The sequence below is a fragment of the Talpa occidentalis genome, unplaced genomic scaffold, assembly GCF_014898055.3.
Source record: "Talpa occidentalis isolate TD23 unplaced genomic scaffold, MPIMG_talOcc4v2.1 talOcc4.8, whole genome shotgun sequence".
Classification (NCBI taxonomy): domain Eukaryota; kingdom Metazoa; phylum Chordata; class Mammalia; order Eulipotyphla; family Talpidae; genus Talpa; species Talpa occidentalis.
In genome coordinates, this window is record NW_023605194.1 from 74,803,940 (window position 1) to 74,831,609 (window position 27,670).

The following is a 27,670-nucleotide window of genomic DNA, read 5'->3' on the forward strand; positions in this document are numbered from 1 at the left end:
TCACTCGGGTTTGAAACAGGGACCTGCTGTGTGTTCACGTACAGACAGGAACGTGACACTGAATGACATATTCCACGCTCACTGGCAGGCACAGGTTCCTGCGTGCAGGGGTGGTGACAGGGTTGGGGGTGGGGGAGTTGTTTACACAACCTTGGTGGGAAGTTTGCAAAGAGACAGCCCTGTACCCCCCGAAGCCCCTGAAGGGCCAGGCTAAGCCACAGTACGCCGTGGAAGCTCAGACTGCACTGTTGAACTGGGCAGCCCCTACCCATCCCACCTAGCCCTTTATACACGCGCAGCCTAAGGCATCACCTCCTAAACATGACACCACCTGGGGTCCAACTGATATTCTGGGGAAACTGAGACTCAGAGAATGAAGGCATTTTCCCAAAATGGCTGGGTGAGTGAAAAATCAAGACTGGGACCCAGTTGGTCTGAGGTTCCACGGTCTTCCCACCTTTCCTCATAAAGGTTTACCTTCTCAGGTAGAGAGTTGCACACACCTGGTATGGGCCAAATGCACAAGCCCACAGATACCTGACATCTCCCACTCATTCTATCTGCTTTTTGGACTGTCTTTGGGGGATGTGTGCCTTGGGGGATCCACCCAAACTCACTGACACTATCCCTATTGATGCTAGCTGCCTGCTCCTCTGTTGACCAAAAAGGGTGAGGGTTCCCATGCCTTTAGAACTGCAGCCTCTTGGGACTCCCCCAGGGCAGCAATCTTGTGGGCAGGAGCTGTCTGGCAGTGTCCCTGTGCAACGTAAAGACCATGAGGCTGGGCCTTCGCGGTGGCACAGCGGGTTGAGCACAGACAGCGCTGTGAAGCTGTCCGCAGCCTCTGCAGTGCTGGTTCGATTCCCAGCCGCCCAGGGAGATTCCCACATGACGCGGCAGACCTACCTCTTCTGCCTCGCCCGCTGTTCCCCTCAGCAGTGTATTTTGGTCCTTCTGCCTGTTCTGCTCCCTGCTCTGCCTCTGGTGAATTCTCTCACCCTCCTGCACCTCTGGCCTGTACCCCAGTGCTTGTATAAATAAATAAATCGTTAAAAAAAAAAAAGGTAAAGACTTAATTAAAAAAAAAAAAAAGACCATGAGGCTTTACACAGGAAACTGCACTCCCTGCCTAGTTCCCCCCGATTCTCTGAGTTTGTTGCCTGCCTGGCTTTATTTCTTCAACACAAAACAGAAGCGCTGGGGTCAGTGTCCTTTCCAGTTGATATCTTGGGGTTGGTTCTATGACCTTGAGAAGACAGATCCCCCATATCTCCTTCACTGTCAATATAATAGTCACTATGTGGTTATTTACATTGAAATTAAAGTACTGCAGGGTCTCCCTGGTGGTGCAAGGGGTTCAGCACAGCACTGTGAAGCTATCCGCAGCTTATGCAGCACGAGTTCGATCTCTGGCTGGCCAGGGAGCTACCCACATGGCACAACAGATCTCTTTTGTCCACTGCTCCCCTCAGCAGTGTATTTGTCAGTCTACCTGTTCTGTTCCCCACTCTGTCTCTGATGAATCCTCTCACCTCCCCCTACCTCTGGCCTGTACCCTAGTTCTTGTATGCATAAATAAATACATCTTTAAAAAAATTGAAATACTGCACTAGGCATATTCCAAGTGCTGGACAATCACATGTGGCCAGGGCTACTGCACCGGACAACACAGCTAGAGGAGTTTTTCATCAGGGCAGAAGCCTGGTGGGGCAAAGTAGATTCTGGACAGCAACAATGACAGGCAGCAGCAGAATGCCAGGTTCCTGAGTAGGCCAAAGGGACAACTCCAGGTAACAGAAAAGGGGTCCTTCTGGGGCAATGAGAGCTCTAGCACCCACTCACTGGGTACAGTGAGGTCACACAGGCACATCTACTCCAACAAGCATCACACCAGAGTGTGTGTGTGTGTGTGTGGTGGGGGGAGAAGGATTGGCTTGAGGGTGCTCCCAGCAGGCAAGGGCCTTGGTCATACAGCAGAGGCCTGCTCCCGCAGAGTCTTTTCTAAAAGTCCAGGCACGGGGGGGGGGGGGGGGGGGGGGGGGGGGGGCAGGGAGCTATGCCAAGTGGAGGAACCCAGGCTGCCCTCTTGGAAACAGCAGAATCTCCAGTCTCCAGGAGGCGGGGCCCAGTGGGAGCCCGGCCCTAGGTGCCCAAAAAGAGCGGTCCCAGCCCTGGCGGGAGGGAGGGGGCACCTGGCTACCTCGACAGCATGAAAGCTCACGCCGGGCCGCCAGGCCAGGGCCCCGGGCCAGGGCCCCGGTAGGGGCGGGGCCGCGCGCGGCTCCGCCCCCGGCGTCACGGCCTCCCCGGGGGCGTCACCCCCGCCCCGCGCCCCAGGTAGCGGGGCCGCAGCTGCGGGCGGTCGCAGGCGGCGCTCCGGGGCGGCCCGCGGGCCGGGGTGGGGGCGGGGGCGGGGGCGGGCAGGGGGCGTTCCCACGGTCCCGCCCCGCGCCCGCCGCCCGTGATGTCACAATCGCGGCCGGCCCCGGCGTTCCCGGGTCGGCTTCGGGCGCGGGGCTGCGAGGCGGCGATTGCAGCGGGCAGCGGGCTCCTGAGTCATGGACTTCCCCTGGCCCCTCCTCTGCCACTCCCACTCCCGCGCCGGGCCCCCCGCAGGGGCTAGCGTTCGCGCGGCGGCTCCGAGGGGGTGGGGCTGCTGGGAATGGCTGTGCCCCCTTCGGCCCCTCTGCCGTGCTCGCCCTTTTACCTGAGGACCCAGGCGCCGTGCCCGCAGTGCTCATGGGGCATGGAGGAGAAGGCGGTGGCCAGTGCGGGCTGCCGGGAACCGCCAGGCCCCCCGAGGGCCGCCGCCGTCCCGTGCTTCGGCGTATCCGTGGACCAGGACGACATCCTCCCGGGCGCCCTGCGCCTCATCCAGGAGCTGCGGCCGCATTGGCAGCCCGAGCAAGTTCGGACCAAGGTAGCCGAGCGGGCGCGGGGCCCGGGAGAGGGCCCTGCCGGGGCTGGAACGGGGATGCGTGGACGTCTGTCGGTGCATCCTTCCGGGTGTCGGTCCCAGGGGTGCGCGGCTGCTGAGCAGGAGAGGGTTGGAATGATGGCTTGTGTGTGTGTTTCACCTTCTGTTTTGGCCCCTGAGCCAAGCTGGGTTCCCACCTCCCTTGACCCCCCATAGCCCCCCTTCTCTTGGGGCGCTGGTGCACACCGAAGGTCCACCTGCCTGCCCCCACCCCGCGCGTGTCACACACCCTGTCGCTGCGTGCTGGTGCCCCTCGATGCCCAGAAGCGCCTATCCAGCCGGCCCTGAGACCTGAGGAGGCAGGAACTTTTCAGGAAGCCCCCACACTTACACGTTGCTGCCACCCATGGTGGGGACCAGCTCCAGGCTCTGAGCCTTCCCTGGAGCCACCCTGTGGAAAGCCGGCTGGCCCCGACCCCCCTCGCTGGGGGGAAGCCCTCACCCTCCCTGCAGCCTCAGGCTGGGCACCCACACACACACATACAAACACTGGACACACGCTCAGGGACACAGGTGTGGGTAGAGCCTCCCCTGAGGACCCTCAGCTGACCTGCATCCTCTGCAAAGAGGCTTCACCTGCCCACCTACCTTGCCCCTCTGGGAGCTGCCTGTGGAGAATGGTGCCTGCAGCTTGTACTGAAGTGGTAGGGGCTCCATGCTGATGGGCCTTCCTGTGGGGAAGGCCAGGTTCAGTGCAGATGTGGAGACTAACATACCCTGCTGGTGGAAGGGTGGTGGGTAGCATTTTCAAAATGAAAGTACCAGTTTGGTGTAAGACTCTCAAGGGATCCCTGCGCCCCTGGTTAATTCCAGCACTGACATGACACACTATCGGCCAGTCCCTCTGCCTCAGTTTCCCCATGTAGAGTTGGCTCAGGTGTCCTCTAAGTCCCCTTCCAGCTCTCACACTGTGCCCAGTGGTTCATGCCTCCTTGCCACCTAACCCAGGAGTCTGCTGTCCCAGCCCAGTTACCCTTTTCTGGTGTGCCACCCAGAGGCTCTAAGAGCTCTGACCGCTAAAGCCCTGGGGTGGGTGCCAACCTCGTGCCCTCCTGTACTTCTGCCACTGGATGGGGTGAGAGGACAAAGAGCCTTCTGCCTGACAGGCGGTGAGAGGCAGTGGTTCCTGGGCAAACTCCAGTCCTTCCTACCACAGTCTGGCCCTTGGAGGCTCCCTTTTCAGGGCCAGGGAGGAGGGGGCTTCTACCCACCAAGTAGTGTGGAAACTCCTGCTTGCCAAATCCTGTTCACTAGAGGCAGACCAGGAAAAGTGAGGGTGCCTGGGCTGAGCCCAAGCTGCCATTTTCCCCTGGAACTCTCTAGACTACCCCAAGCATTGTGGACAAGGCTGAGCCCTCAGGGCTAAGAGGCAATTAGTTCTGTGTGGTCATACTTAGTCTCCAAATAAGCCATTTGTGTTGACCTGGGGAGCCCTGGGGCCAGAGCAGAGACTTGCCCTGTACACCCTGCCACTGTCCTCTCCTTATACCAGCGCTTCACTGATGGCATCACCAACAAGCTGGTGGCTTGCTACGTGGACGAGGACATGCAGGACTGCGTGCTGGTCCGGGTGTATGGAGAGCGGACAGAGCTGCTGGTGGATCGTGAGAACGAGGTCAGGAACTTCCAGCTGCTGCGAGCACATGGCTGTGCCCCCAAACTCTACTGCACCTTCCAGAACGGTCTATGCTATGAGTATATGCGGGGCATGGCCCTGGGGCCTGAGCACATCCGGGAGCCCCGGCTCTTCAGGTGAGAGGGGTCTCCCAAGGACTGCTCATCTCCCTAATTCTTCAGGCTCTCAGCTTTGAAGTCCTTGGCCAGCTTCTTAAGGGTGGAGTGGACTGCATGAACACGAGTCCTAAGATTGGCAGACTCTGTCATTGTGTGAAAAGCGTGCATGTGTGTGCATGTGTGCATTGCTCTGAAGGACTACAGCGTTCTATGATTTTCAGTGGGGTCTGCCAGAAGGACGAGTTCTTGGGGGACATTAACATGTGTTTCGGTGAACATCGACATCTGGTTCCCCAGCTGCAGCAGAGGTCTGCTTCCTGCCCCTGACCCATGCCTCAACCCTTTGCCCCACCCCAAGCCTGATCTGGAAACATCTCTTGAGTCTTGGAAATTAAATAGGAGCCAAACTCCTAAAGCACTCAGTGTTTCCTTCCCTCCCCTCCCACTGCCAGGAGCTCAGGTATGCCAGGAGGACATCCCATCCGGGTGGACATGGGGGCACCAGCACCAAGAGACCTGTCCCTCCCCGAGTCTTAGCTCCTTCCGGGTTCCCTGACATGGTGGGCTTCCTTCCAAGGCTCGCAGCCCATGGCCCTCTGGGAGCCCCTTCCATTAAATGCTTGGATATGGAGGACCTAGATAGACACCAGACTTAGCCTTCAAGCCCTGGGGGTGCTGCTATGGGATCTTGGGGCTGCTGTAGGATCTGGGATGGGGAGAAGCAAAGAAAAGCCCCCAGTGTACTTTCTCCTCTGACCGTGCTGAGAGGAGAGAATCCTCCTTCCTCCCCCATCCACTCCCACCGCAGGGAACCCACACTATAGGGACGCCCCAGGCAGGCTGAGGTTTACTCCTGACCCCAGGTTAGGCGGGCATCTGCCTGGAGCCCTTGGATCTGTTCTGTCCCAAGGGGAAGGGATCTTCCAAACACCTCGGGGAGACTTAAAACCCTTCTAGGGAGTAGACTAGGAAGTTTCCTTGCTCCCTCATCTGCTATCTAGTTGAACCCCGAGTTAAGGGCACCTGACACAGCCTCTGGACTTAGATGGAAACCCAAGAGCCTCAGGCCTTGGCCAGGGCTCTTTAGCATGGACTCTGGCTGGCGGATGCTCATGTTGAGTTGTGTGTTGTAGCTGTGGGGACACATATCACCCTGTGCAAGGGTCCTCCTAGGCTCTAGCTGGAGATGTGAGGCCAGAGTGGGGAAAGGGATAAAGGGGGCCCTGTGCTGGTTCCTCCTACTGTTGTCCTCCCAGCTCCCCCTCAGTCCTGCGCAAATCAACTCAACTACTGGCAGATCCTTGCCACTCCCAGGCCCGGCCACCTCCAGGAATCTGAGGCTGTCACTCATTCCCTCTGGAAAACAATTACCATTGTCTCGAGATTGCAGATGGATGTAGGGTCCTTAATAAGAAGAACTTTCCATTTGGGGAAGAGCCAGAAATTGGGGTAGGTGTAGGAGGTAACCCATCCTTGATAGATGATTATCCTTCTGAGGGAAGACCAGCTCTCTGAGGGAAAGGCAGAGAGAAGGCCTCAGGGAGCCACCTCCCCATGTTCCCCTGAACCCCACCTCTCAATTGCTGCCTGCTGAGTCTTTGCAGCTTAAAACTGCTGAGTGTTGAGGTTACTTTCATTGCTATTCCAGACAACAGCCCTATTGATATTCAAGGAACCGCTCTGTTCATGCTCTATTCGGAATCTTCCTTTGGGAAGGGAAGGCCTGGGTCTCAGGTCTGTGTCCCTGCCCTGCCCAAACCCTGGCTGGCTCCCTAGGCCTCAGGGCCTCTGGTCTCTGAAAGCACAGCTTCCTCTCTCACCCACTTGCTTGCTGCCCCGCCCCCTCCCCCTCCCCCTCCCCCTCCAGGAGGTGGGAGCCTTGGGGCTTCCGGAGGAACCCCTGGTCTGCCCTCTTATCCTGATGGGGTATGGCTGCCCCTTCCCAGGACCTGGCAAGGGGAGGGGGCTGTCCCTGGAACAGCTCGGTAACAAGGTTTCAAACAGCCAATGCCTTTGTTGTCTTTCCCAGTGATTATTATTCGAGCAACAGGCAGAGGCAAAGGAAGCTTGAATGTTGGAGGCTTGGCAGCAGGGAGGGGGGTGGGGCTCCAGAAGGGAGAGCTGGCAGAGGACTGGGGGAGCCCGGCTGGGACACAGGACCTCAGCTGATGGGGTCCTTATCAAGGCCCTCCCTCTCTGACCAGTTAGTCCTCCACCACCCCCACCCGCTCCCAGCAACCTTCCCCAGCCCGGCTTTCTCCTCTACCCACCGCCCCCTCCTTCTCTCCCAGGACCTTGGATAATGTCCACAGGAGAACTTGAAAATAGAACGCTGGTTTGTTTTGCGTCCTTGGCACCAAGCCTCAAGCATCAACTCCCTGCCCCAGAGGAAGGGGCTGCCCTGGGCCAGCCTGCTTCCCTCCCCACCTTGGCCAGGCTGATAAGAGGCAGGCATTTCTTCCCTGCCTGGCATCACCACCCCCTGCTCCCTTGGTGCCCTGTGTTCACCCTCCCCCTGAGAGCAAGGGTCAGAGTCCAAAGGGGAGGGTGGCACGGCCTCCATCCCCAAGTGACCCCTCTGCTGCAGAGATTGCTGTGGGTACATGACCTTGGGTGGAGTGGGATCCACGGTCTGAAGCAGCCCTGGCCCCAGTTCTGGAAAGGTCGCCTTCTGCCAAGACCTGCCTTCTGTGGGAATGAGATCCCCGCCAGAGTAGTAACAGTCTCCATCCAGGCCCCCGCTGGGAGGACCCCGCACTGACACTCTGCTCCGCCTGATTTCTGCTCTAGGTTAATCGCCTTAGAAATGGCAAAGATTCACACCATCCATGCCAACGGCAGCCTGCCCAAGCCCACCCTCTGGCACAAGATGCACAATTACTTCACCCTTGTGAAGAACGAGGTCAACCCCAGGTACGAAGACTGGGAGGGTCCAAGGCTGCATTTAATATGATCTCCCCTCCCTGTTCTTTTGGCTCATCCCCCTCATCCCTACAAGGTTTAGGGGTGCAGTCCTGATTGCTAGGCCTCTGTCTCTAAGTAGAGTTGGGGGAATTCACTAAACCTCAGGAATTAGGTCCTGTTTTATACATGCATGCTGGTTTCTCCTTGGGTCCCTGGTGAAGGGGACTAAGGTCAGGCCCATTTTACTTACATGACCCTACAGCTGAGACTACACTTTGCCAGTGTCACAGAACAAGGCAGGGCGGGGCTTCTGTTCCCAGCGCAGTGCCTCGTTTCTACCTGAGCGGTTGAGTCCTGAGGGGCGCCTGCCTGGAGCACAGAGTGGGGCTGAGTTCAGAGTCAGTCAGGGCTCAGCTCATTGACTAACAAGCCCTTGAGATGCCAGGACTGCTTCTACTTGCCTGGACTCCTCTCCTCCCCACTTGCCTCTGGGGACCGTGATCCCAACCTTCTCCGGGCTGACAGCTGCTGTCTCCTTTCTGCTCTTTCCACCCATCCTGACAGTACCTTTTTCCAGGTAAGACAGGGTTCCCTGAACCCCCCCCCCCCTTTAAACTCTCTCACTGGTACTCTCTCGAGTACCTGAGAGGCCTAGTCTTCAGGTTTTGAGAAAAGGATGGAGGTGTAGAGAAAGTGGTGTTACCTCTGTCCCCCATCCCCCAAAAAGACAACAGTGAGTCTCCCATCATTCCCTGCTAGAACTGGACATTACCCTGTTCCAAATGTCCAGTGGTAGTGACGCCTAGAGAGGTTTGGGGGAAGGTATCTCCTCCCCTCCTTTAAGGTGACAAGACAATCATTAACTCTCCCCTCTGCTTGTCTCTGTCACACACACACACACACACACACACACACGCATGGTTTTATCTGGACCCTCCCACTTAATGATTATCAAGCTTTGCTCTGGGACTGTTTGTCCAGGATGGCCCATATTCGAACCTTCTGTGTCAAATGTTATCTCAGGGACAAGGACTGCCCTCTCCCTGAGGACCAGAACAGCACATACAAGCAGGATGCTGTGGTGTCTGAGCCAACAGGACCCTCTGACTGTTGAGCCCTCTGCTTTCATTTGACAGATGGAAACAGAAAGGGAATGGGACTTGCCCAAGGTCATTGCTGACCCGTGGCTACTCAGCAGTAGAGTCCAGCTGGGATGCTCAGGCTTGACCTTTGTGACTGCAGCTGCCATTGTACTGTCACTGTGTCACCTTGGGGTGACCTTGTTGGTCCAGGAATGGTCCCTGGAGGCACGCTGACCAACTCTCTTTGCTCTTGTTACACTTTTGACCTTGGCAAATGGAGTTGCTTAACTTCTTTGAGACTCTAGGGGGTGGAGACAAGCCGGAAACCACCTCACCTGCCCCAAAGTAGGGCAGTGCTGAGCAATCACTTGGATGAGATAAAATATTTGAGCTCCAGTTGTTGCTTCATAATCCTGATTTCACCAATTCTTCAGTTCACAAACATTGATTGATTGGGATTTAAAACAATAAAAAACACTAAAGTGGCATTTGCTCTGCCCTCAAAGATCCTGGGGGCCCTCTGGCATGTCTGACAAAAGGAGGCGGGTATGGCATTTACTCTGCTAGGAGCAGGGGTGGGGATGGGGTGGGGAACCAGGTGACAAATGGATGTGAGTAGCTGGGGCGGATCTCCAGGAGGAGCTGGGATGACCTGGGAGATGGAGCTGCAGGTGTAAGTTAGAAGTACATTGTGAAGTCCTTAACTCCCAGGTTATGGAGCGAGGATGTGGTGTAGCAGGCAGTGGAAGTTGTTCTGAGAGCGTTTGAGCCAAGGACTCGGGTCAGGACTGTGGGTCGAGGAAAGCTTTCCAGACACACTGTGGTAGAGGGTTATGGGTGCTTGGCGGTGGGTGTGAAGTCATACATGTGAAGAGGTGTGAACCTGTACCTCTACAGTGTTGGAAACTAATGTCAACTCAATAAAAAAAAATGGTTCAGTTATAAAGAAGAGGAAGAAGTCTTTCCAGCATTGTGAAACAACAGCTTGGCTGGACATTGAAGAAAGGGGTAGGCGCTCATGGTAGGGAGGCCAGCTGGGGTACTCTTTTTTTAAAAAAAAGATTTATCCATGCACATAAGAACTGGGGTACAGGCCAGAGGTGCAAGAGGATTCACCAGAGACAGAGTGGGGAACAGAACAGGCAGCAGATCAACTGAAGTACACTACTTAGGGGAGCAGCAGGTGAGACAGGAGAGGTCTGCTGCGCCATGTGGGTCAGCTCCCTGGCTGGGGATCGAATTCGTGCTGCAGTGGCTGCAGACAGCTTCATAGGTTTCATCTTAACCCTGTGTGCCACCAGGGAGGCCCAGCTGGGGTACTCTTATTGCTGAGTGGGTAAGACTCTGACTCAGTATGAGACTCCCTGGGGTGCTTCTGAGTGCAGATTCCTGGCCTACCCCAGGTGAATGGTCTTGGGTGTGAGTCACACCCCCGGAGACTGCATTTTGACAGGTTCTCCAGGTGACTGAGGTGGGGGATCCAGGAACCACATTTCGAGGAATGTTGCCTTAGAGTAGCTTTGTGGGTGGAATCGGGGATGAGTCATAGACCTGGTGAAAATAGATTTGGTGGCCTTAGTGTTCTCGTGGGCATGGAGATGTCTGGGGTGGCTGGGAGAAAATGAGGTTCCTCACTGCTTTGTGGGCATCGAGAGGAGACTGGGACATGTTGATCGGTAGGAAGTCAAGGCAATGAGCCAGTGTGCTCCAACACTTAGAAAGTCCAACAGGGCAGAGAGGATTTTATACCCCCCTCCCCCTCCTGAATCCTGAGCGCCAGGTGAACAGTTGCCAGGCGGCAGTGTTTATCAGGAAGAACCCCCAGGCTTCTTGGAGGAGCTACCATTCCCTTTATCCTGTCCTGCTGCCTTGGAGAGAGAGAGGAGGGAGAGGAGCAGTTCAGCCTGGGGGTGGGAGTTTGTGATGGGGTGATTACTCTTCTGCCAGCCCCACAGCCTTGAACCCCACTACCAGAGTCCAGCCGCGTGGGCTGAAGGTGGCAAAGCTGGCGGTGTCTCGAGTGCGCCAGGGAGGGGAGCAGGCCTCGAGGGAGCTGCCTCGGAGATAGAGGCCTGGATTGTTCCCACAGCCTTGGGGTGGAGGTCACTCAGAGGTCAGGGCCCAGGCTGCAGGCATCTTGAATGTCATCCACGTGTTTTTCAAACTGAGACCAGGGCACATCAAAGGAAGCTCCTAATTCTTATCTGTGGAGGGTCTGAGTCTGAAAAGAAAAAAAGAATCTAGAAGGAAACGGTAGCCTCTTAAGGAAGCCCAGATGAAATGCCTTTTATGCAGACCCATCACTGAGGCAAACTCCATTGGGAGGAGGGGAGACCCTGACCACCCTCGAAATAGACCTCTGGGCCTAGGGCACCGAGGTCTTGGAGTTAGGAGGCCCGGCTTCATCTCAGGCCCTGGACAAGCGGGGGAGGACTGCTTTCCTTAGGGGAGGAAGGGGCAAATCCAGCTGTGACGAGTCATCTGGAGGCTGACGGAATCTCCCCTTCCTTGCGCCTCAGTTTCCCCATGGGATGGACGAGATAAAATGAGCTCCTCTGTGGCTTTGACCGCAAAGCCTGGGCATTGCCGGCTGCTCATCCTTTCCCAGGGGGAGCACGGGGCTGCCTGAGTGCTGAGTACTCGTCCTGGTGTTCTGGCCTTGTGCTGGGCGAGGGGGCGACAGGCCACCAGAGGGAAGGTGAGAGCAGTCAGAGCTTGTTTTCCTCCTCTAGCATGTACTCCCGCTGCCTTGGACAAGAAAGCAAACAGGAGACGCATGAGTGAAAATAAAGCCCCAGCCACTCCCCTTCACCCATTGGTGGTTCTAGGGTTTTGAAGGCTGTGCTAACTATTTGGCTTTTCATTGAACAACAGGCCTGTGTGCTCCTGGGGACCAAAGTTCAGAGAATCTTGTATAGTGCACTTCTAGCAACTTCCCTGTGGTCTCTGATAACATCACTGGTTGACTCATTCATTCATTCCTCAACACACATTTCTCTCAGCAGGAATGCCTGTGACTGCCATGGGGTGGAACGAGACAGGAGAAGGGGAAGCCTCTTTGAGTCTCTGGTCCTGTGCCCTCCAGTTGCCCAAGCCTGGCCTGGCAGTTTCCAGGGCAAAGAAACACTCGTAGAGTCGAGCCCAGGAAACAATTTGTTGGCTCCCTCATGGGGGCCTGAGTGGTCTATGTGCGCCAAGAGAAGTTAGACGTCTGGGCCTTTCCGCCTGTGACACTAGCTGCTGGAGCATGAGGGGGGCACACGACCACTTACCTGTGCCCCTAGGGAGCCACTGCTCCAGCCCCTCCCTCGGGCACTCCCAGGTCCCCCAGCCAAGTGCTTGCAGGGATGCAGGGAGTCTCCATTTGAGGCACCCACCTCTCCTGGGAGCAGGTCTTGCCTCTCTCCCCCGCAGCCATATCTTCTCAGTCTGACCTCATCACTGATTGTGGACATGCACCCTCACTTCCCCTGTCCATGCCCTGTGCCTCCTTTACCTTCTGTCTTTTTCACAAAGTAGCAGGGGTGTGCTTTTCAGAGCCTTTTTTTTTTTTAAAGATTTATTTATTTATTCATTCATTCATTCATTCATTCATTCATTCATTTATACAAGCACTGGGTACAGTCAGAAGCGCGGGAGGGTGAGAGAATTCACCAGAGTCAGAGTGGGGAGCAGAGCAGACAGAAGGACCGAAGTACACTGCTGAGGGGAGCAGCGGGCGGCAGGAGAGGTCTGTGCACCATGTGGGACCCTCCTCCAGTGGCCAGGGAGCATCGGAGGCCGCGGGCAGCTTCGCAACCCAGCGCTCAACCGCTGTGCTGGAGGCCCCAGAGCCTTTTTGTTTTGTGAGATGCTTCTCTTTTTGTGTTTAATCGGCCTCTTAGAGTAACCGCAGGAAGCCGGGAGGACAGGTTCCTGGTGTACTTTCCAGATGCTGCCAAGCAGGGGTCTGAGAGCCAGCCTTTCCCCTCTGCAACTGTGAGGCTGGAGCTCAGAGCTCTGGAGGCCCAGCACCTGCCAGCCAGCTCTCAGTACCCCCCAATGGCCCCTCTCTCCCTGCCTTCAGCCTTTCTGCAGACGTCCCTAAGGTGGAGGTGTTGGAGCAGGAGCTGGCCTGGCTGAAGGAGCACCTGTCCCAGTTGGACTCCCCTGTGGTGTTTTGTCACAACGACCTGCTCTGCAAGAACATCATCTACGACAGCACCAAAGGTACAGCCTCGGCCCGGTGGCCACAGCCCAGGCCGATCAAGCCGCTGCCCTGGGCTTCTGTGCCTTGATGGGCTCTTGGACAAGTACTTGGTTTAGATCTTAAGTGAATGTGTTGGAAAGAAGGGGAGGAAGAAGCAAAAAATTCTGCTTAGAAAAAAACCTGTGCTAAGAATGAGCTCAAAATCGAGGTCTGTGGAGGTCTCCAACCTTAGGGTCCCAGAGACAGGGCCCCTATGATGTTCTAGGCTTCTGAGGATGCATTGACTGCCCCAGACCTTCACAGAGAGAGAAGTTCCTGGTGCTCCTGAGGAGAGCTGCTCTCCCAGAGAGCACTTGGCTGCCTTTCTGATCCCCAGTCACACTGAGGTCTTTGGATGGGAGGAGAGCCTGAGGCACTCTGTGTGAGAAGGACAGCTGGAGTTGGGGGAAGGGCAGATGGACACTTGGAAGATTGCCACTCAGGAGGCTGGGTTGCTGCTGTGGCCAGCAACAGTCAGGGGGTACCTTTCTGGGGTCTGGGGCAGCTTGGCCAGGCCCCATGTCCTGCTCTGCTGTGCTAACCCTCATTGCCTCTCCCTGCCTTGTAGGTCACGTACGGTTCATTGACTACGAGTATGCTGGCTACAACTACCAGGCTTTTGACATTGGCAACCACTTCAATGAGTTTGCAGGTGAGAGGGGCCTGTGTCCAAGACACCTTCCTTCTGATGGAGGACCAGGTGCGGTGGGAGGATAAGTAGGTCTGTGCTTGTAGGGTGGATGTTTGGCAGCCCCTGGCCTCTGAAATATCATAGTTCAAAGGTGGGGGAGCACATTTTGTCTTTAGAGACTCCCTGTCTGGTGGAGGTGGGGCCCATGTACAGAGCAGAGCGCTGTCAGTTTACATGGCCGTTTGGAACAATTAGGAAAACACACTGTCTGTAGGATCCTGGAGAATATGGGATACAACTTGGCATAGAGTTCAAGAAAGTTGCATTCCCCTGGGCCCACACAGCACAGGGCAGGCTCAGCGCCCACGTGTCTCCTTGTCCAAGCTCCTTTGTGCCAACCTGATGCACGATTGCCAATAAGGGGCCTGCCTGCACACCAGGGGCAAAACAAGCTGCAAGTAATGATGTTCCCGGTGACCCAATGAGAATAACTTAGGTAGAACTATTTAAAGATGGGTACTATGCAACTAGACCATCCCAAGTTCAAATCCTGGTTTTGTTGCTTACTAGCAACCCTCAGGCAGGTATAATTTCCTTCTCTGTGCCTCCATGAAGTGGAGATAATAATGGTAGCTACTTAGGAATTGATAAAGACACATACACGCATGTACACATACACACAGGAATGGCTCTTCCTAAGAATTATGTTGGCATTTGCTGCTGATATTCAGCAGGGAAGCTTTTGCTGTGGGGACAGGGAGTCAGAGTGGCCCAGGTTGAGGTGGGAGTGTTTCCTAGGACAGTGATTGTTCTATAAATGCATGGAACATACAATAGAGTCATTTGTGTAAAGGAAGCAGGGCAGGTTTTTCCAGCCTGGGGGTTTAATTGTTAAATAGTAAATAGGACTATAGAGACAACTTGGATGGAAGTGGACACTGGGGCTGCGGGGACAGCCTCAGACTGGCTGGGAGTGCTCAGCATGGCAGCCCTTGGGGCTTAGGAGAGGCAAGCCACTCCATGGCTCAATCCAGGCCAGTTGTGACCCTTCTGGAACCCTGGGTAATCAGCGGATGATTCCCTGGGGGCCCAGGGGTGATGGGGCTTCAGTTGGGCAGAGCAGCCAAGCTGTGGGGTACATCAGGGAGCACAGACTGTCACTGTCCAGGCACTGGGCATTCTAGGCCCACTGGCCCTTCCAGAGAACTATCTGAAGTTCTTCTCACCCACTGGCAGCACAGAGCAGAGGTCAGCTGGAGTCTCCACACGGCACACCGTGTCCTACCCCCAAGATGACAGTGAAAGGGAAGAATCTGCCATGGGGGGAGGAGACAGGCAGGACAGGTGATTGGGAGCTTGGGAGAGGGGCCTCCGGGGGTCTCTGGCAGGGAGACTGGTACTGGGAGCCAGGGTGGGGGAGTTCCAGCCCTAAGCCCTCCCCCACTGGCTGTGGATTGGACAAGGGGACTTAGATTCTACATCTGTACCAAGAGATCCTTCTCCAGCTGTTCTTCTGGGCCCACAGGAGACTGAGTATGTTTCTCTAGGGATATAAGGAAGCTTGGGAAGGAGAGGAAGGAAAGAAGACACAGGAGAGGTGGCCCATCCTGGTCCTGTCTTTAACCGCTGTCTTCCGTACCAGCTGGGAAGCCAAGATCTCTGCCACTGTGCCCAGGATGTGGCTGGGGCTGGCAGCTTGTGGACCAAGGAGGGGCGGCTAGAAGGAAGGAGGCTGTCTTGTCTGGGGCTTCTGAGCCTGGCGGGAAGGGCCAGGGTTACCTGGCAAGCTCTCCGGGTAAGGTCATTAAGTTGTCAGTTCAAGGAAGCTGTGTCTGAGAACACTCAAGTCCTGGTCCTTGTTTCATAAATGGAGATTTAGGCCAGTGAGCAGGAAGGGCCTGTCTGGGGTGAGCTGAGTGGTTAGATCAGACCTAAGACCATTGATGCCAGATTCAGTGCTCTGGCTGAGAGCCATGGGTTCATATCGGACTCGAGCTGGGGGTATGCCTTATGGGGTCCCCATTACTCCCGGGACTGTGCCTCCTCCTTGGACCATTCTGCCCCTCTGTGCTTTCCTCCCACCTCCTGAAAGCAGAGCCCCTGACAGGGTGGGGATTCACCCCTCCGCATGTGAGGTGAGTTTGGTGGACACATACGCCTGGCTGCCATCCCAGGTCTGCCTCCTTGGGCGCAGCCCTGCAGGGCCAAGGAGATGGAGGGTTTGAGGGGTGCGGAAACACCCACTGAGCTGGAGGAGACTCCCAGGTAGGTCTCCTAGCAGCGTGTGCATGTGCCCGCCCAGGTGTGAACGAGGTGGACTACAGCCGGTACCCAGCGCGCGAGACACAGCTGCAGTGGCTGCGCTATTACCTGCAGGCCCAGAAGGGGGCAGCCGTGACCCCCAGGGAAGTGGAGCGGCTCTACGTGCAAGTCAACAAGTTTGCCCTGGTGAGTGCTTGTGACTGGGGTTGGGGAGCCCCAGGAGGGGCTCTCGCCATCCCCAGCTCCTGCCCTCTCAGCCTTGCCTGCCCTCTCAGCCTTGCGGTGGAAGGGAAAGCAGAGCCCTCTACCCCAGCCTCGGGTCTGAAGTCATGGGGACCCCATCTTATGCTCCACCCTAGAGGTGAGGTCTGGGAAGAGCCATCTTTGGCACCCCCTTAATATCAAGGTGTCCTTTCCCCTGCTCTCTATCCCCATCAAGTCTGGTTCTCCTCTTTCTACAGAATCACTTCCAAGTAGGACCCCAGCCCCCCATTTTGACAGTGTCTAACCTTAGCTCGTCATACTGCAGTTAAGCAAATCCCTTGATGGTTTCTTAGTCTGTGGAGATAGAGAATGGCAGCTCTAACCCTCCTTGTGAGCTCCCCCCCCCCCCCCCCCCCCCGCCCCGAGTTAGTCTACCTCCACTGACTCAGACTCTGGGAGCCTCTCCCACCAGCCAAATCACTTCCTGCTCAAATCACTGTGTGGCCACTTCTCAGTCTGTGTGCCACTTAGCCAAGGCAGTGGCTCATGCCAGCTCTCCACTGGTGTGTGCCCAGGGGCGTGCCAACTAGTTATGTCAACCATGTATCCAGCAAGAAGACCAAAGTAGAGCTAAATAAAATCTTTACTTATCTGTGAATCTATTTTTTTCATTGGCATGAAAGTGATTATCACATTCTTCCTCTGAACTCTTCCTCTTGCTAAAATTTTTAGTGACCATTCATACTTGCTAGTCCTGAAGAGGGAAGGGAGTGAAGAGATATACAGTAGTCTACCCCATTGTGCGCAGGATGTTGGGGGCCCGGGCTGGGACTGGAGTGGTGTCTACCGTTGATTCAGGGGCAGCAGCAACCTGAACACCTGGCTTCTTGAACCTGGGGTGACCTGGACCCTGTGGGCATCTCAGGCTATAGGGAAAACAGTTGAACCCTTGGTCAGTAACCAGACCTGGGCCTTGTTCCCACATCGACTCCTTTTCCAACCCAAACCACCTCTGAGAGAAGAGAGGGAAAGGGGTGGGGGTAGGGGTCAGTTTGTCGGATCTGACAGCAAGTTGATCAAGCGTTTAACTGTTTTCCTGTGACCATTTGGCCAGGGTGCTGCTGAAGGGTTCAGCCCTACCTCTGACTTGGGGACCCATATTGGGTCCTAGATAGCAGGACCCGGAAGATTCCTCTCTGTAGGGGAGATACCAGGAGTGTTCAGGTCCTGCTTGGCCTGGGCAACAAGCTGAAAGTTCTAGAAGCACCATCCTGCTGGCCCCAGGGCAGGAAGAACCTACTCTGCTTGTCTTTTCTGGAGAGAGTGGAGCCCCCATGCTATACACTGGAACTTCACTCTGGAACTTCCTCTACCTGTGTTAGGGAGACCCCACTGTGTCGCCAGTGTCCCGGCTCCAAATCTTCCAGAGTGACTGTTTCCTTCCAGCTATGTAGGGTCCGGGGGCCTGGGAGGAACCATCACACTGACTCTCTGGTCTGTTCCAGGCATCTCACTTCTTCTGGGCCCTCTGGGCCCTCATCCAGAGCCAGTTCTCCACCATCGACTTTGATTTCCTCAGGTGAGTGCAGGGGACAGGCTGGGGCTGGGCCTGGGATGGCAGAGAGCCTAAGGCATGGGAGCAAAGGGCAGCCCAAATAGAACATCCAGAGTCCATTCCTCTGCCTGCTGACCCTTCCCTGTCCAGCTGACCATGTCCAGTGGGGTGGCTGCTCCAGGGCACCCAGGGAAGCACCAGCGTGAAAGTTGTCCTCATGCCCTCCCCGCCCTCCTCCTGGGGACTCACCTCCAGACCATCCTGCCACCTACTCCACTGGCCCTGCTCTGCTGCCCCCTACCAGAGCTGGGGGAGTAGGGCTTCTGAAAGCCAGTCCGAAGGATCACTAGTCCGGCCTCATCCTGTTGCAGAGGGGACACAGTACCACAGAGTAGAAGTGTTTCACTGAGGCCACTCTGGTGACCAGTGTGACTGTGGGGGCGTGAGGCACAACCCCTCAGGGGCCCCCCCCAGGCCCCGAGGTTGCAAGAGGCTCCACTCTGGGGCAACCCCCTGGCCCCTCTCCTCCCTGGCCACCACCAGCTAAACAGGAATCACTAATGCAGGTGGAGAGCACATTGAGATGTGGCTGCTCCAGAAAAGCAAAAACTAACAAGTGTAGGAGGCGAGGCTGTGGAGAGATGGGCAGTGGGATGCGCCGCTGGGGGAGCGGGAACCAACGTGGCCACTCGGGAGACAGCCCTGTGCTTCCTCAGTGTTAGAAATACAACCAGCGTGTGGGCCTGAAAGCTCAGCTGGGTAGAGGGATTGGAAGCAGGGTCTCTGCGTGCGCACCCACTTCCCAGTGGCACTCACGCTGGCCGAGGGTGGAGGCAGCGCGAGGGCCCAGTAGCAGGTGGACGGCTACATGCTGTACACGTCACGGGATGTTACTCAGTCTTAAAAAGGAAGAAAATCATGTCACTTGCTATGACATGGATGAACCTTGAGGACATTATGCTGAGTGAAATAAGCCAGACTTAGAAACAAGTACTGTGTGATTCCACTTCAATGACTAAAATAGTTAGATTCACGGAAACAGAATAGTGGCTGCCAGGGGCTGGGGAGAAGCAGCCGGTGGGAATAGAGGGAGGGGGGAGGAGGGAGAGCAGGACCTGGGGGGAGGGGAGGGGAGGAAAGGGGGAGAGGGAGAGAGGGAGAGAGGAAGGGCTGGGGGAGGGGAGGGGAGGGTGAGAAAGGGAGTGGAGGGGCTGGGGTGGGGAGTGGAGGGGAAAGAAGGGAGAGGAGGGGGACGGGAGGGGAGAGAAAGGAAGGGCTGGGGGAGGGGAAGAGAGGGGAGGGGAAGGGAAGGACGGGAACAGTTACTGATTAATGGGGACAGTTTTGTTGGCAAAGGGAACAAGTCCCGGATGTTGCCGAGATGCACGCAGCACCACTGAACTGTAAAAAGTCCAAAGCCAACATCCTTGGGACAGGCTCGTGCCGTCCAAAAAGAAAAACTGTAGTCAAAATAAAAAAATCAGCCTGGGCCTGGGCTGGAATTGACCTGCTTAGATGAGGATGGGCCAAACGGTGCCCTCTGGTGCCTGAGTCCCCATGAGGACCCCCATGGGGCACCCGGCTTGCGCCTCACGCCCAGCTCCCTCTCTCCTGGCAGGTACGCGGTGATCCGATTCAACCAGTACTTCAAGGTGAAGCCTCAAGTGTGGGCCTTGGAGATGCCAAAGTGACCAGCTCCCGGTCCTCCCCTCCCCACCCGCCTGGTCTGAGCTGTTCTCCAGGCTTCCCTCTGCTGTGGGGGCCACACCCTTGGAGGTGGGAGAGGGGACAGGCAGGTGCCCAGGAAGAAGGCTCTGCCTGTGCCACCAGCCCCAGTGGATGCTGCTGGAGATCACATTCTTGTTTGGAGGGGCTGATAGGACCCAACTCTGGGGGTCCCCTTCACCTCACCAGACTTGGGGGGAAGTGCCTGTAGCCAGCCAGGACGGGACCACAATCAACCCTGGGAAGCCCAGCACTCCCAGCCTCAAGCCTGCTGGCATCTGGGCTGCCTTAGACATGTCTTTGACCTTCCTGGCTTGGGGAAGGGGGGGGAGTAGGGAGGGCTCCTTTCTACCTCCAGTGCCCTGAGCCCCCAGTCCTTCTCCCCCTGCATGCCCCTTGTGGGAGGTGCTGAGCCCAAACCAGCATCATGCCAGCTCTGACCGATGGATGTACCTATCTCGGGGAGTGGATGTACCTATCTCGGGGAGTGGTCTAGCATCGGGCATGCCGGCTCCACCAGCAGCCGCCTCATCTGTGATCCCTCCCTCACACCAAGCCAGATCCAATCAAACCACCCCCGCCCCCCAGACTCAGGCCAAGGACACGGGCTGCCCTGGGTGCCCCTTTTCCTTTGTGCTCATGCTCTGTCCCTCTGCAGCCTGCTGGGACGGCAGGGAGTGGTGACGTCCTGGGCCCCCAGAGCCCTGCTCTGCTTATGCTATGGCCTGGCAGAGTAGCAGCAGCCAGGTAGGGCGGCCAGCAACCTCCACCTGTCCTCTCCCCCGCCACCAGGCCCGCACTTCCGAGGTCCTGGGAGTGACTATTGGGAGGTAAGGACAGAGCCCCCCAGCAGTGGGCTGGCCCCTGACAGCCTGTGTAGGATCAGCTGTGAAGGTGCTGGCTGAGCTCTCCATCTCCTTTGGATCCCTCACAGCCCTGGGGGGCCCCTTGGTTCTGACCCATACATTGATTCATTTGTAAATGATCGTGGTTTTCTGCATTAAAAATGGCCATTTCTGGACCACTGTGTCTGAGTCCCGCTCATGAGGATTCCACGGATGGAGGGGTGTCTGGCCCATCTTGGAGGTTCTCCTTAGGCTGCACTTTCTGCCATGCCTGCCATGCAACCAGCTCACAAGCCTTCAGCCCCTTGCTTGGGATAACCTTGGTAGGGCTGGCTTTACTGCTGATGCCCTTGACCATCTTGCTGGAATGAGGTGCCTGGGAGTGGGCTGCTTAGAAGCACTAGGCTGTGGGTCCAGGGTTCTGGGAACCTGGGTTACCACTGACATGGCCCTGACAGCGGTGCTAGCTTCTCCTTGGTCACCCTGACTGGGGGGAGGGGATGTGAGCTGAGCAAGCAGCCCCAAAGCAGGCCAGGGTGATTTCTGGGAAGTAACCTGTCACTTTCTCAGAAGGCCAGAGGGAGGGGAGCTCAGAAATGCAAAGGTGGGCCTCCCAGGTGGCACAGCGGGTTGAGCGCCGCGCTGTGAAGCTCTCCGCAGCCTCTGCAGCACAGGTTCGATTCCCGTCCAGCCAGGAAGAAACCCACATGGCGCAGCAGACCTGCCCACTGCTCCCCTCAGCAATGTCTTTGGTCTGTCTGCCTGTTCTGCTCCCCACTCTGTCTCTGGTGAATTCTCTTACCCTCCTGTGCCCCAGTTCTTGCATAAATAAATCTTTAAAAAAAAAAGAAAGAAACACAAAGGTGAGCAGGGTGCATCCCCACAACTGCACTTCCAGGATGGGATGCAGGACAGCAGCCACCCCAGGACCCTCCGGAAGGTGCCAGGAGCATCAGGGGCAGCAGCGGCCCTGCAGGGGCTGCTTGCCAGGTGGACGCTGGCGGTTTGGCTTTTGTCTGCAAAAGTACCAGGGTGCTATGGCAACCACTGGAGCTGAGCTGGCACTAGCAGCTGGGGCCTTCTTCAAGGTCATGGTGATCTGGTGTGGCTGCCCTGATAGTTAGCAAAACTGAGCCCAGGCAGGGTGCTGGTGGGGGGAAGTATGTGTCTGGGCAGAGCGATGGTGGCCAGTGTCAGCAGGTAGGACCCCAAGGGCCGTCGGTGGGGTCAGGTGGTCATCTGAGGGCCTGGCTTCTCAGTGGACTCAGTGGCAACACCCACCCTCCTGTTCCTCAGACCCACCTCTGGAGTGAGAGCAGACATAACCACTGTGAAATAGCCTCCTAGGGCCTTGATGTTGGCGTGCACTTGGGCTGCACTTTCTGCCATGCCCGCCATGCAACCAACTCACAAGCCTTCAGCCCCTTGCTGAAGGTAAGCGTGGAAGCCAGTGTTGGGGTGGTGAGCAGAGAAATGTAGGACAGGGCCCCTTACCAGCTGTGCCCCTAAGGCCCCAGCCCCCACCCACACAGGAGCTAACTTATAGGTGCTGAGAAAGCAGCCTTATTCTCCACTTCTCCTGGAAGCGGGCAGGTGGGGGTGGGGAGGCACACCCCTCCCCCCACTAAGTCTGTCCCAGTGACTCATGGCCACCCCAAACTAACCCAAACCCTGCCCTCCTGAGAGAACCAGGCCTGAGCTTACCTGGACTCCACTCCCCCGGCCTCTCTCAGACACTCGGCTGGAGCTCCAAGTAAAGTTCTCCCTGGCAGGTGCCTTTGGGAGGGTCAGACAGCACAGAGAGGGCAGAAAACAAGCTTGTGCTGTCCTTCCTGGTAATGACCAGGACATTCCTTTCCCGGCCTGCCAAGAACCTGACCCCATCCGGCTACTCCTGGAGCATGGGGCCCCAGGGCACCAGACCTGGGGACCGAGTCTCAGCAGCTGGGATGAGGGCAGGATAAAGGCCGCCAGAGAGGGAGGTGGGCAATTCTGGCCTCAGCTCCTGGGGCCTCGAGGACATGGCAACGGGGGGTAAGGGTGAGCCTGGCCAGGAGCGTCCTGACTGGACTGGCGGGATTTGGTTTAGAACAGAGTGGGGTGAGGGGAGATGGACAGTGCAGAATGAAACGAGCGCCTCTCCGCGTGACCACTAGGGGGCAGGCGTCGCGGCCAGCCGGCGTCTCTTCCCCAGCCCGGTTCAATCCAGGGGAGAGAGAGAGGAGCAAAGGATAGGAGGCCCGGCCTTCTGGAGGCCAGGCCGGGTGGGACGCGGCCTGCATCCAAGATACTTTCCTAGATCAAAAGATAGAGCCTCGGGCCTCCCTGGTGGCGCAGTGGTTGAGCGCTGGGTTGCAAAGCTGCCCGCGGCCTCTGCGGCGCCGGTTCGATCCCCGGCTGCTCCCCGGCCACCAGCGGAGGGTCCCACATGGCGCGCAGACCTCTCCTGCCGCCCGCTGCTCCCCTCAGCAGTGTACTTCGGTCCTTCTGCCTGCTCCGCTCCCTGCTCTGGCTCTGGTGAATTCTCTCACCCTCCCGCGCTTCTGACTGTACCCAGTGCATGTATAAAAAAAAAAAACAAACAAATAAATAAATAAATAAAACATGCCTCTATTTAAAAAAAAAAAAAAGATAGAGCCTCTAACTCTTGGGAAACCTTCACTCCTTGCAATCAACCACACCTACCTTCTCCTCCACCCCACACTCACCCCTTCCAGGATAGGAATCCCTTTTCCAGCATTCAGAAGCCTCTGCTTGAATAACTCCTGGGGTTGGGGGGGAAGGCTGCCCTGGTGGCGCAAGGGGTTAAGACTCAACCTATGAAGCTGTCCCCAGCCACTGCAGCACCAGGTGGATCCCCGGCCAGGGAGCTACCCACATGGTGCAGCAGACCTCTCCTGACTCGCCCGCTGCTCCCCTCAGCAGTGTATTTCAGTCAGTCTGCCTGTTCTGTTCCCCACTCTGTCTCTGGTGAATCCTCTCAACCCTCCAAACCTCTGGCCTGTACCCCAGCTCTTGTATGCACGAATAAATAAATCTTTAAAAAAAAACAAAAAACTGTGCTGGGAAGATCACTACCACTTTTGAATACCTTTGACAAAAAGCTGTTAAACTAAAAATACTAATCTTTGAGACTTCAATTGAGAGGTCAGGTTCTGCCTCATGAGTTACATAGAGTATACGTTGCTGGAGAGGGATCAGAGGGAGGGAGAGAGGAGCACGGGGACTGAGGTGATGGTGCACGGGTGCATTGGGGAAGGAAACTCTGTGGGGACTACACCTGATGGGGTGGGGGGAAGCAAATATTGTTTAAAAATGAACAATGATGTAAAAAAAATTAAAAGAATTAATATAAAAAAAAAACAAAAATAAAGTGTAGCTAAAAAAAAAAAAAAGAATATACATTGCTCACCCAACAGCTTTGAAGGTGACCTTGTACTTTCTGTCCTACCCCAGTTTCCTGTTCTCTGGCCAAAACATCCCTGGCCCTTTCAACCATTCCTCTGAGGACATGACCGCTGGGCTCCCTCCAATCCTCTTCTACGCAGGATACCTGCCTCTGGGTCACTCCACTGTGACAATGGCCTTTTCTATTGAGGGCCAGACCTGGCATGATATACCCGGAACCAGGCCTGTATGACGTACACTGGCCATTCACCTCCCTTGTTGAAAACACAGACCTTTATTAATCCTATCCAGGTGTAACTTATTCACAAGAATTGCCAATTGGCTTTGCTGCCCCTATTCCATACTAATGGGTTAATTTATTTATTTATACAAGAACCGGGGTACAGGCCAGAGGCGCGGGAGGGTGAGAGGCTTCACCAGAGACAGAGCGGGGAACAGAACAGGCAGAAGGACCAAAGATACTGCTGAGGGGAGCAGTGGGTGAGGCAGGAGAGGTCTGCCGTGCCACACGGGTTTCTCCCTGGCCAGCTGGGAATCAAACCTGTGCTGCAGAGGCTGCAGACAGCTTCACAGCACGGCGCTCAACCTGCTGCGCCACCGGGGAGGCCCTAATGGGTTAATTTTTTTATCCACAAGATTTGTCTTTAAATTGCTTGTTAATAATATGCATTTTGAGAATTTTGGCCTGTCTTCCAGTTCTTTCGGAGCTGATGGACTGTTATCTAGTGTGGTAAGCAGTCTCTGAAATCCTCATTCAGAGTATAAGGCCACAGGTAGAGTCTGGATCACACAGAGACCATATTTCATGGGTTGGTATCTTGGGGGGCTTAAATGGGGCTTGGGGTACCTAGTGAGCCTTTTCCTATAACTTTTAGAGAGAGCAGCAGGTTGAGTTCCTTCTCTCAAAAGCTAAGCGGGAACCTCCCTGTTGTCAGATGAGGCCAAAGAAGCCCAAAGGGGAGCCTTGGCAGTCGCCACCCTCGCCACGTGGTTGCCTCTGCGGAGAACCCAGGTTTCCTGACTTACTGCAGTGCTCTTACCAGAGCCTCCCTCCTTAGACTTGGGTGAGCACTCAGGGGTGGGGTCTGGCTTAATCCTTAAGGCAGGCCTCATTCATTCAGTGTGCACCTAGGTAGGTCCCTCCACCCTGGGTCTGGGTCTCCCTTGCCTGAAGTTTCCTCCCAGGCCCCACACCTGAAGCTCCCTCTAGCTGCCGCCAGAGGGCAGTGGTGCCTGGGCTGGCTGCTCCTTCCGGAATTCTGGACTTGGGCCAGGCCCGACACCACCCCCCTCCCCCGTGCAAGGGCCAGACTCTGAAATGGTCTGTCTTTATTATGCCAACAGAAAACAAAAAAATTCCCGGAGTGTAAACAGGAGAAATGTGCTGGTTAAGTTACTCATCATTATCTTATTATTAACAAAATAAAGCACTATCTATGTTTACAGTCATAAAAAAAGAAACAGCCTGCAGAGAAGTTGGGCCTTGGGAATGGCAGAAGGTGGGGGGCAGGCACAGACTCCATACATACCCCATGGGATTCCTTTCCCACCCTGACCCAAGGGCTGTTCGGGATCTTTGGAGTCAGATACCAATGGGATTTGATTTTCTTAGGACAATTAACTGGTGAACTGTGATCAGGAGTGAGGCAAGGCCCCACACACACACAGAGGCAGGAGGGGGCGGGCAGGGAGGGTGGGGAGGAAGCCTGAGTCTTCACCAAGCCCTTCCAAGAAGGGGAAGCCCTCCCACCCCTGCTTGCATGGGTGGAGAGTAGGCCTGGGGCGGCCTACTCTCCAGGGCTTCTGGCACTCAGGTTGGGGCCAGGGCTGGGCCATCAGGACAGAGAGAGCCCCTCAGAGGCTGAGCACATTCCCATGCTGCTCCAAGCTAAAAATGGCTCTGTGGGAACCGACTGGCAGAGTCGGGGAGGGGGGCATGGGGAGGGCTGGTGGGTCCAGGGGTGGACCTGGGGCCTACAGAGACCCAGAGTGAGCAGTGGGTATTTAAGGGGCAGGAGACAGGAAAGGGGGGTGAGACATAAAGGGCCCTGCAGAGAGACAAGGACACAGAAAAACGCACACAGGACGCACAGAACCTGAGACACCCAGACTGACAAAGAGGTAGCAATTTGGGGACAAAGAGAAGCAGAGAAAGGCCCCCAGAGAAGCAAGAATGGCATCAAGGGACACACCCACAGGAACTCAGCGTCGGCGCCTGGCACACAGTGGACACTCAATAAATATCTTGTGCAATGAATGAACAGATGAAAATGCACACGCAAGTGCACGTGTGTACACACACACACATGCAGCAGCCAGAGGCACAACGGGCTTGGCAGCAGATAGCTAGATAGTGAGGGACAGCCGGACCAAAGTGATCTTGGTGATAGAGGAATGGGGTAGGGTGGGGGAGGAGTGTTGGTCCCATGGTGACTGGTCCTGCCAGGACAAAGCATGTGACCTCAGGGGGCAGGTCGAGAGCTGCCAAGCCCTAGGGTGGGTAAATCTGCAGGGGAGAAGGGTCAGACAGTGCCTGGCCATGAATCCCGAGGGCCAAGGCGCTCAGCCAGCTCAGCCCATCCCCACCATACAGGCCCTGCCCACCCAGGCCCTAACTCCTCAGGTGTGCCTGCAGGTATGGTGGGGAGGGGGCATCCTCCCTGCTGAATGTATCTACAAGTGCACAGCTATGCCCAGCTCCCGAGCACGCCAAGTCCAAGTACCAACAGAGTCCAGGGGGGCTGCTGTGCCCACCGGCTGGGCCGGGGTCAGTCTGTGAGCACCACCAGCTCCCCGTCGCTCTTTTCCTCGCCCTCTGAGTCCTCGTCCTCGCTGTACCGGTACATCTCGCCATCGGCCACCGAGTGCCGGTCCTCCGTGCCCTCGCCCTCCTCCCGCAGGCTGCAGGTGTTGACAATGACAGGCATGTTGGGGTCCAGGCTTCGGGGCACGTAGTGCTCCACCAGGGGCTGTGCCAGTGGCATGCCCGCCACCCGAGGGTACAGGACATCCGAGCTGCTCATCTGCACCTGGCCAGCCTGGGGGCTGAGGGACAGAAGGAGGCATGGTTAGGGAGGCACCCTCACTTCACTCCAAGCCCGGCCCCACCCCTGCCCCCTCACAGGGTCCTCACATCTGATGCCCTGTGGCTCTGAGACACATGCCCTGGCTGCCCCAGCCTTCTGGTGGCCATATTCACTGTCGGCAACAGCCCCCAGGCGGTCCCCGGGAAGCTTCCACAGCTTCCATTCCTGGACGAGCGTGTGTGAATCCCATTCTTAGAAACTGTATATTTTAAAAGCCCCAGTGGGCTCTTGTTGAAAGGATTCCACCAGGGGGCCTTGGTACCGATATGAGGGTACCTTGGTTTTTAGCGCCCCTGGATTTTTACTGCATTGCCAGAAACAGGATTCACAGGCACATTTCTCTCCTCATTTCTCAGTCACAAATCTTTATCCTGAGCCGCAAGGTACCACCAGCCAGTCACCCCTGCCATCACACAGATGATGTCCCCACAAGTGCCTGCGACCCCCATAGGTGCCCTGGAGCCACACAGGCAAAGCACACAGACTCCCAGCTATACGCGGGCCGCACGCATGCACGCACGCACGCACGCACGCAGCCTCAGCTCCCGGGGCGGGCTGCTCACGGGGCCACGTAGCTCTGCCGGGCGTCCTGGCGCCGGGTCCTCATCAGGGCCTTGTACTCGCCCACCCGCAGCCGCTTGCCCTCCACGATGCAGGTGCGCTTGGGCCGTGGCTTGTACTTGTAGTCAGGGTACTTCTCCAGGTGCTGCCTGCTCAGCCTCGCCTGCTCCTCGTAGTAGGGCTGCTTCTCCTGGTTGGTCATGGACTTCCAGCGGGAGCCTGGGCCGGGGCAGGCAGTCAGGACTGTGCTCTCTGCCAACCACCCCAATTCCCTCAGATCACAAGGCCCTGAGACAGTTTTGGTCCCCAGATATAGGTGCAAGCACTTAGCAAGGGCCTGGCCCAATGTGAGTGCTCCTTGGAGATGGAGTTAATGAATGAATGAAGCTGGTATGTATGTGACATCCAACTGCCAGCCTAAGATGTAGCACCCACCCCGTCTGAGACCACCCAGCAACATCCAGGCCT

The 27,670-nt window shown here is 56.4% G+C and overlaps 2 protein-coding genes across 4 annotated transcripts in view; one reads left to right on the forward strand and one right to left on the reverse strand.

Moving 5' to 3' along the window:
• Positions 1 to 2,519: 2,519 nt before the first annotated feature.
• On the forward strand, positions 2,520 to 20,350 carry ETNK2 (ethanolamine kinase 2). Its single transcript, XM_037495769.2, has 8 exons — positions 2,520 to 2,920; positions 4,470 to 4,729; positions 7,502 to 7,624; positions 12,764 to 12,906; positions 13,494 to 13,577; positions 15,859 to 16,004; positions 17,528 to 17,601; positions 19,196 to 20,350. Exons 1-8 carry the CDS (start codon positions 2,663 to 2,665, stop codon positions 19,266 to 19,268), a joined length of 1,161 nt encoding a protein of 386 aa, XP_037351666.1. The 5' UTR covers positions 2,520 to 2,662; the 3' UTR covers positions 19,269 to 20,350.
• A 3,163-nt stretch (positions 20,351 to 23,513) lies between these two features.
• SOX13 (SRY-box transcription factor 13) overlaps positions 23,514 to 27,670 on the reverse strand; it is a 45,467-nt gene continuing 41,310 nt past the window's right edge. For all 3 annotated transcript variants that reach the window (XM_054690033.1, XM_037495677.2, XM_037495676.2), the window contains exons 13-14: positions 27,205 to 27,421; positions 23,514 to 26,600 (exon numbers count right to left, since the gene is read on the reverse strand). In XM_054690033.1, the coding sequence (XP_054546008.1) occupies positions 26,324 to 26,600; positions 27,205 to 27,421 (494 nt within the window). In that variant the 3' untranslated portion in view covers positions 23,514 to 26,323. The remainder of the gene's footprint in view (positions 26,601 to 27,204; positions 27,422 to 27,670) is intronic.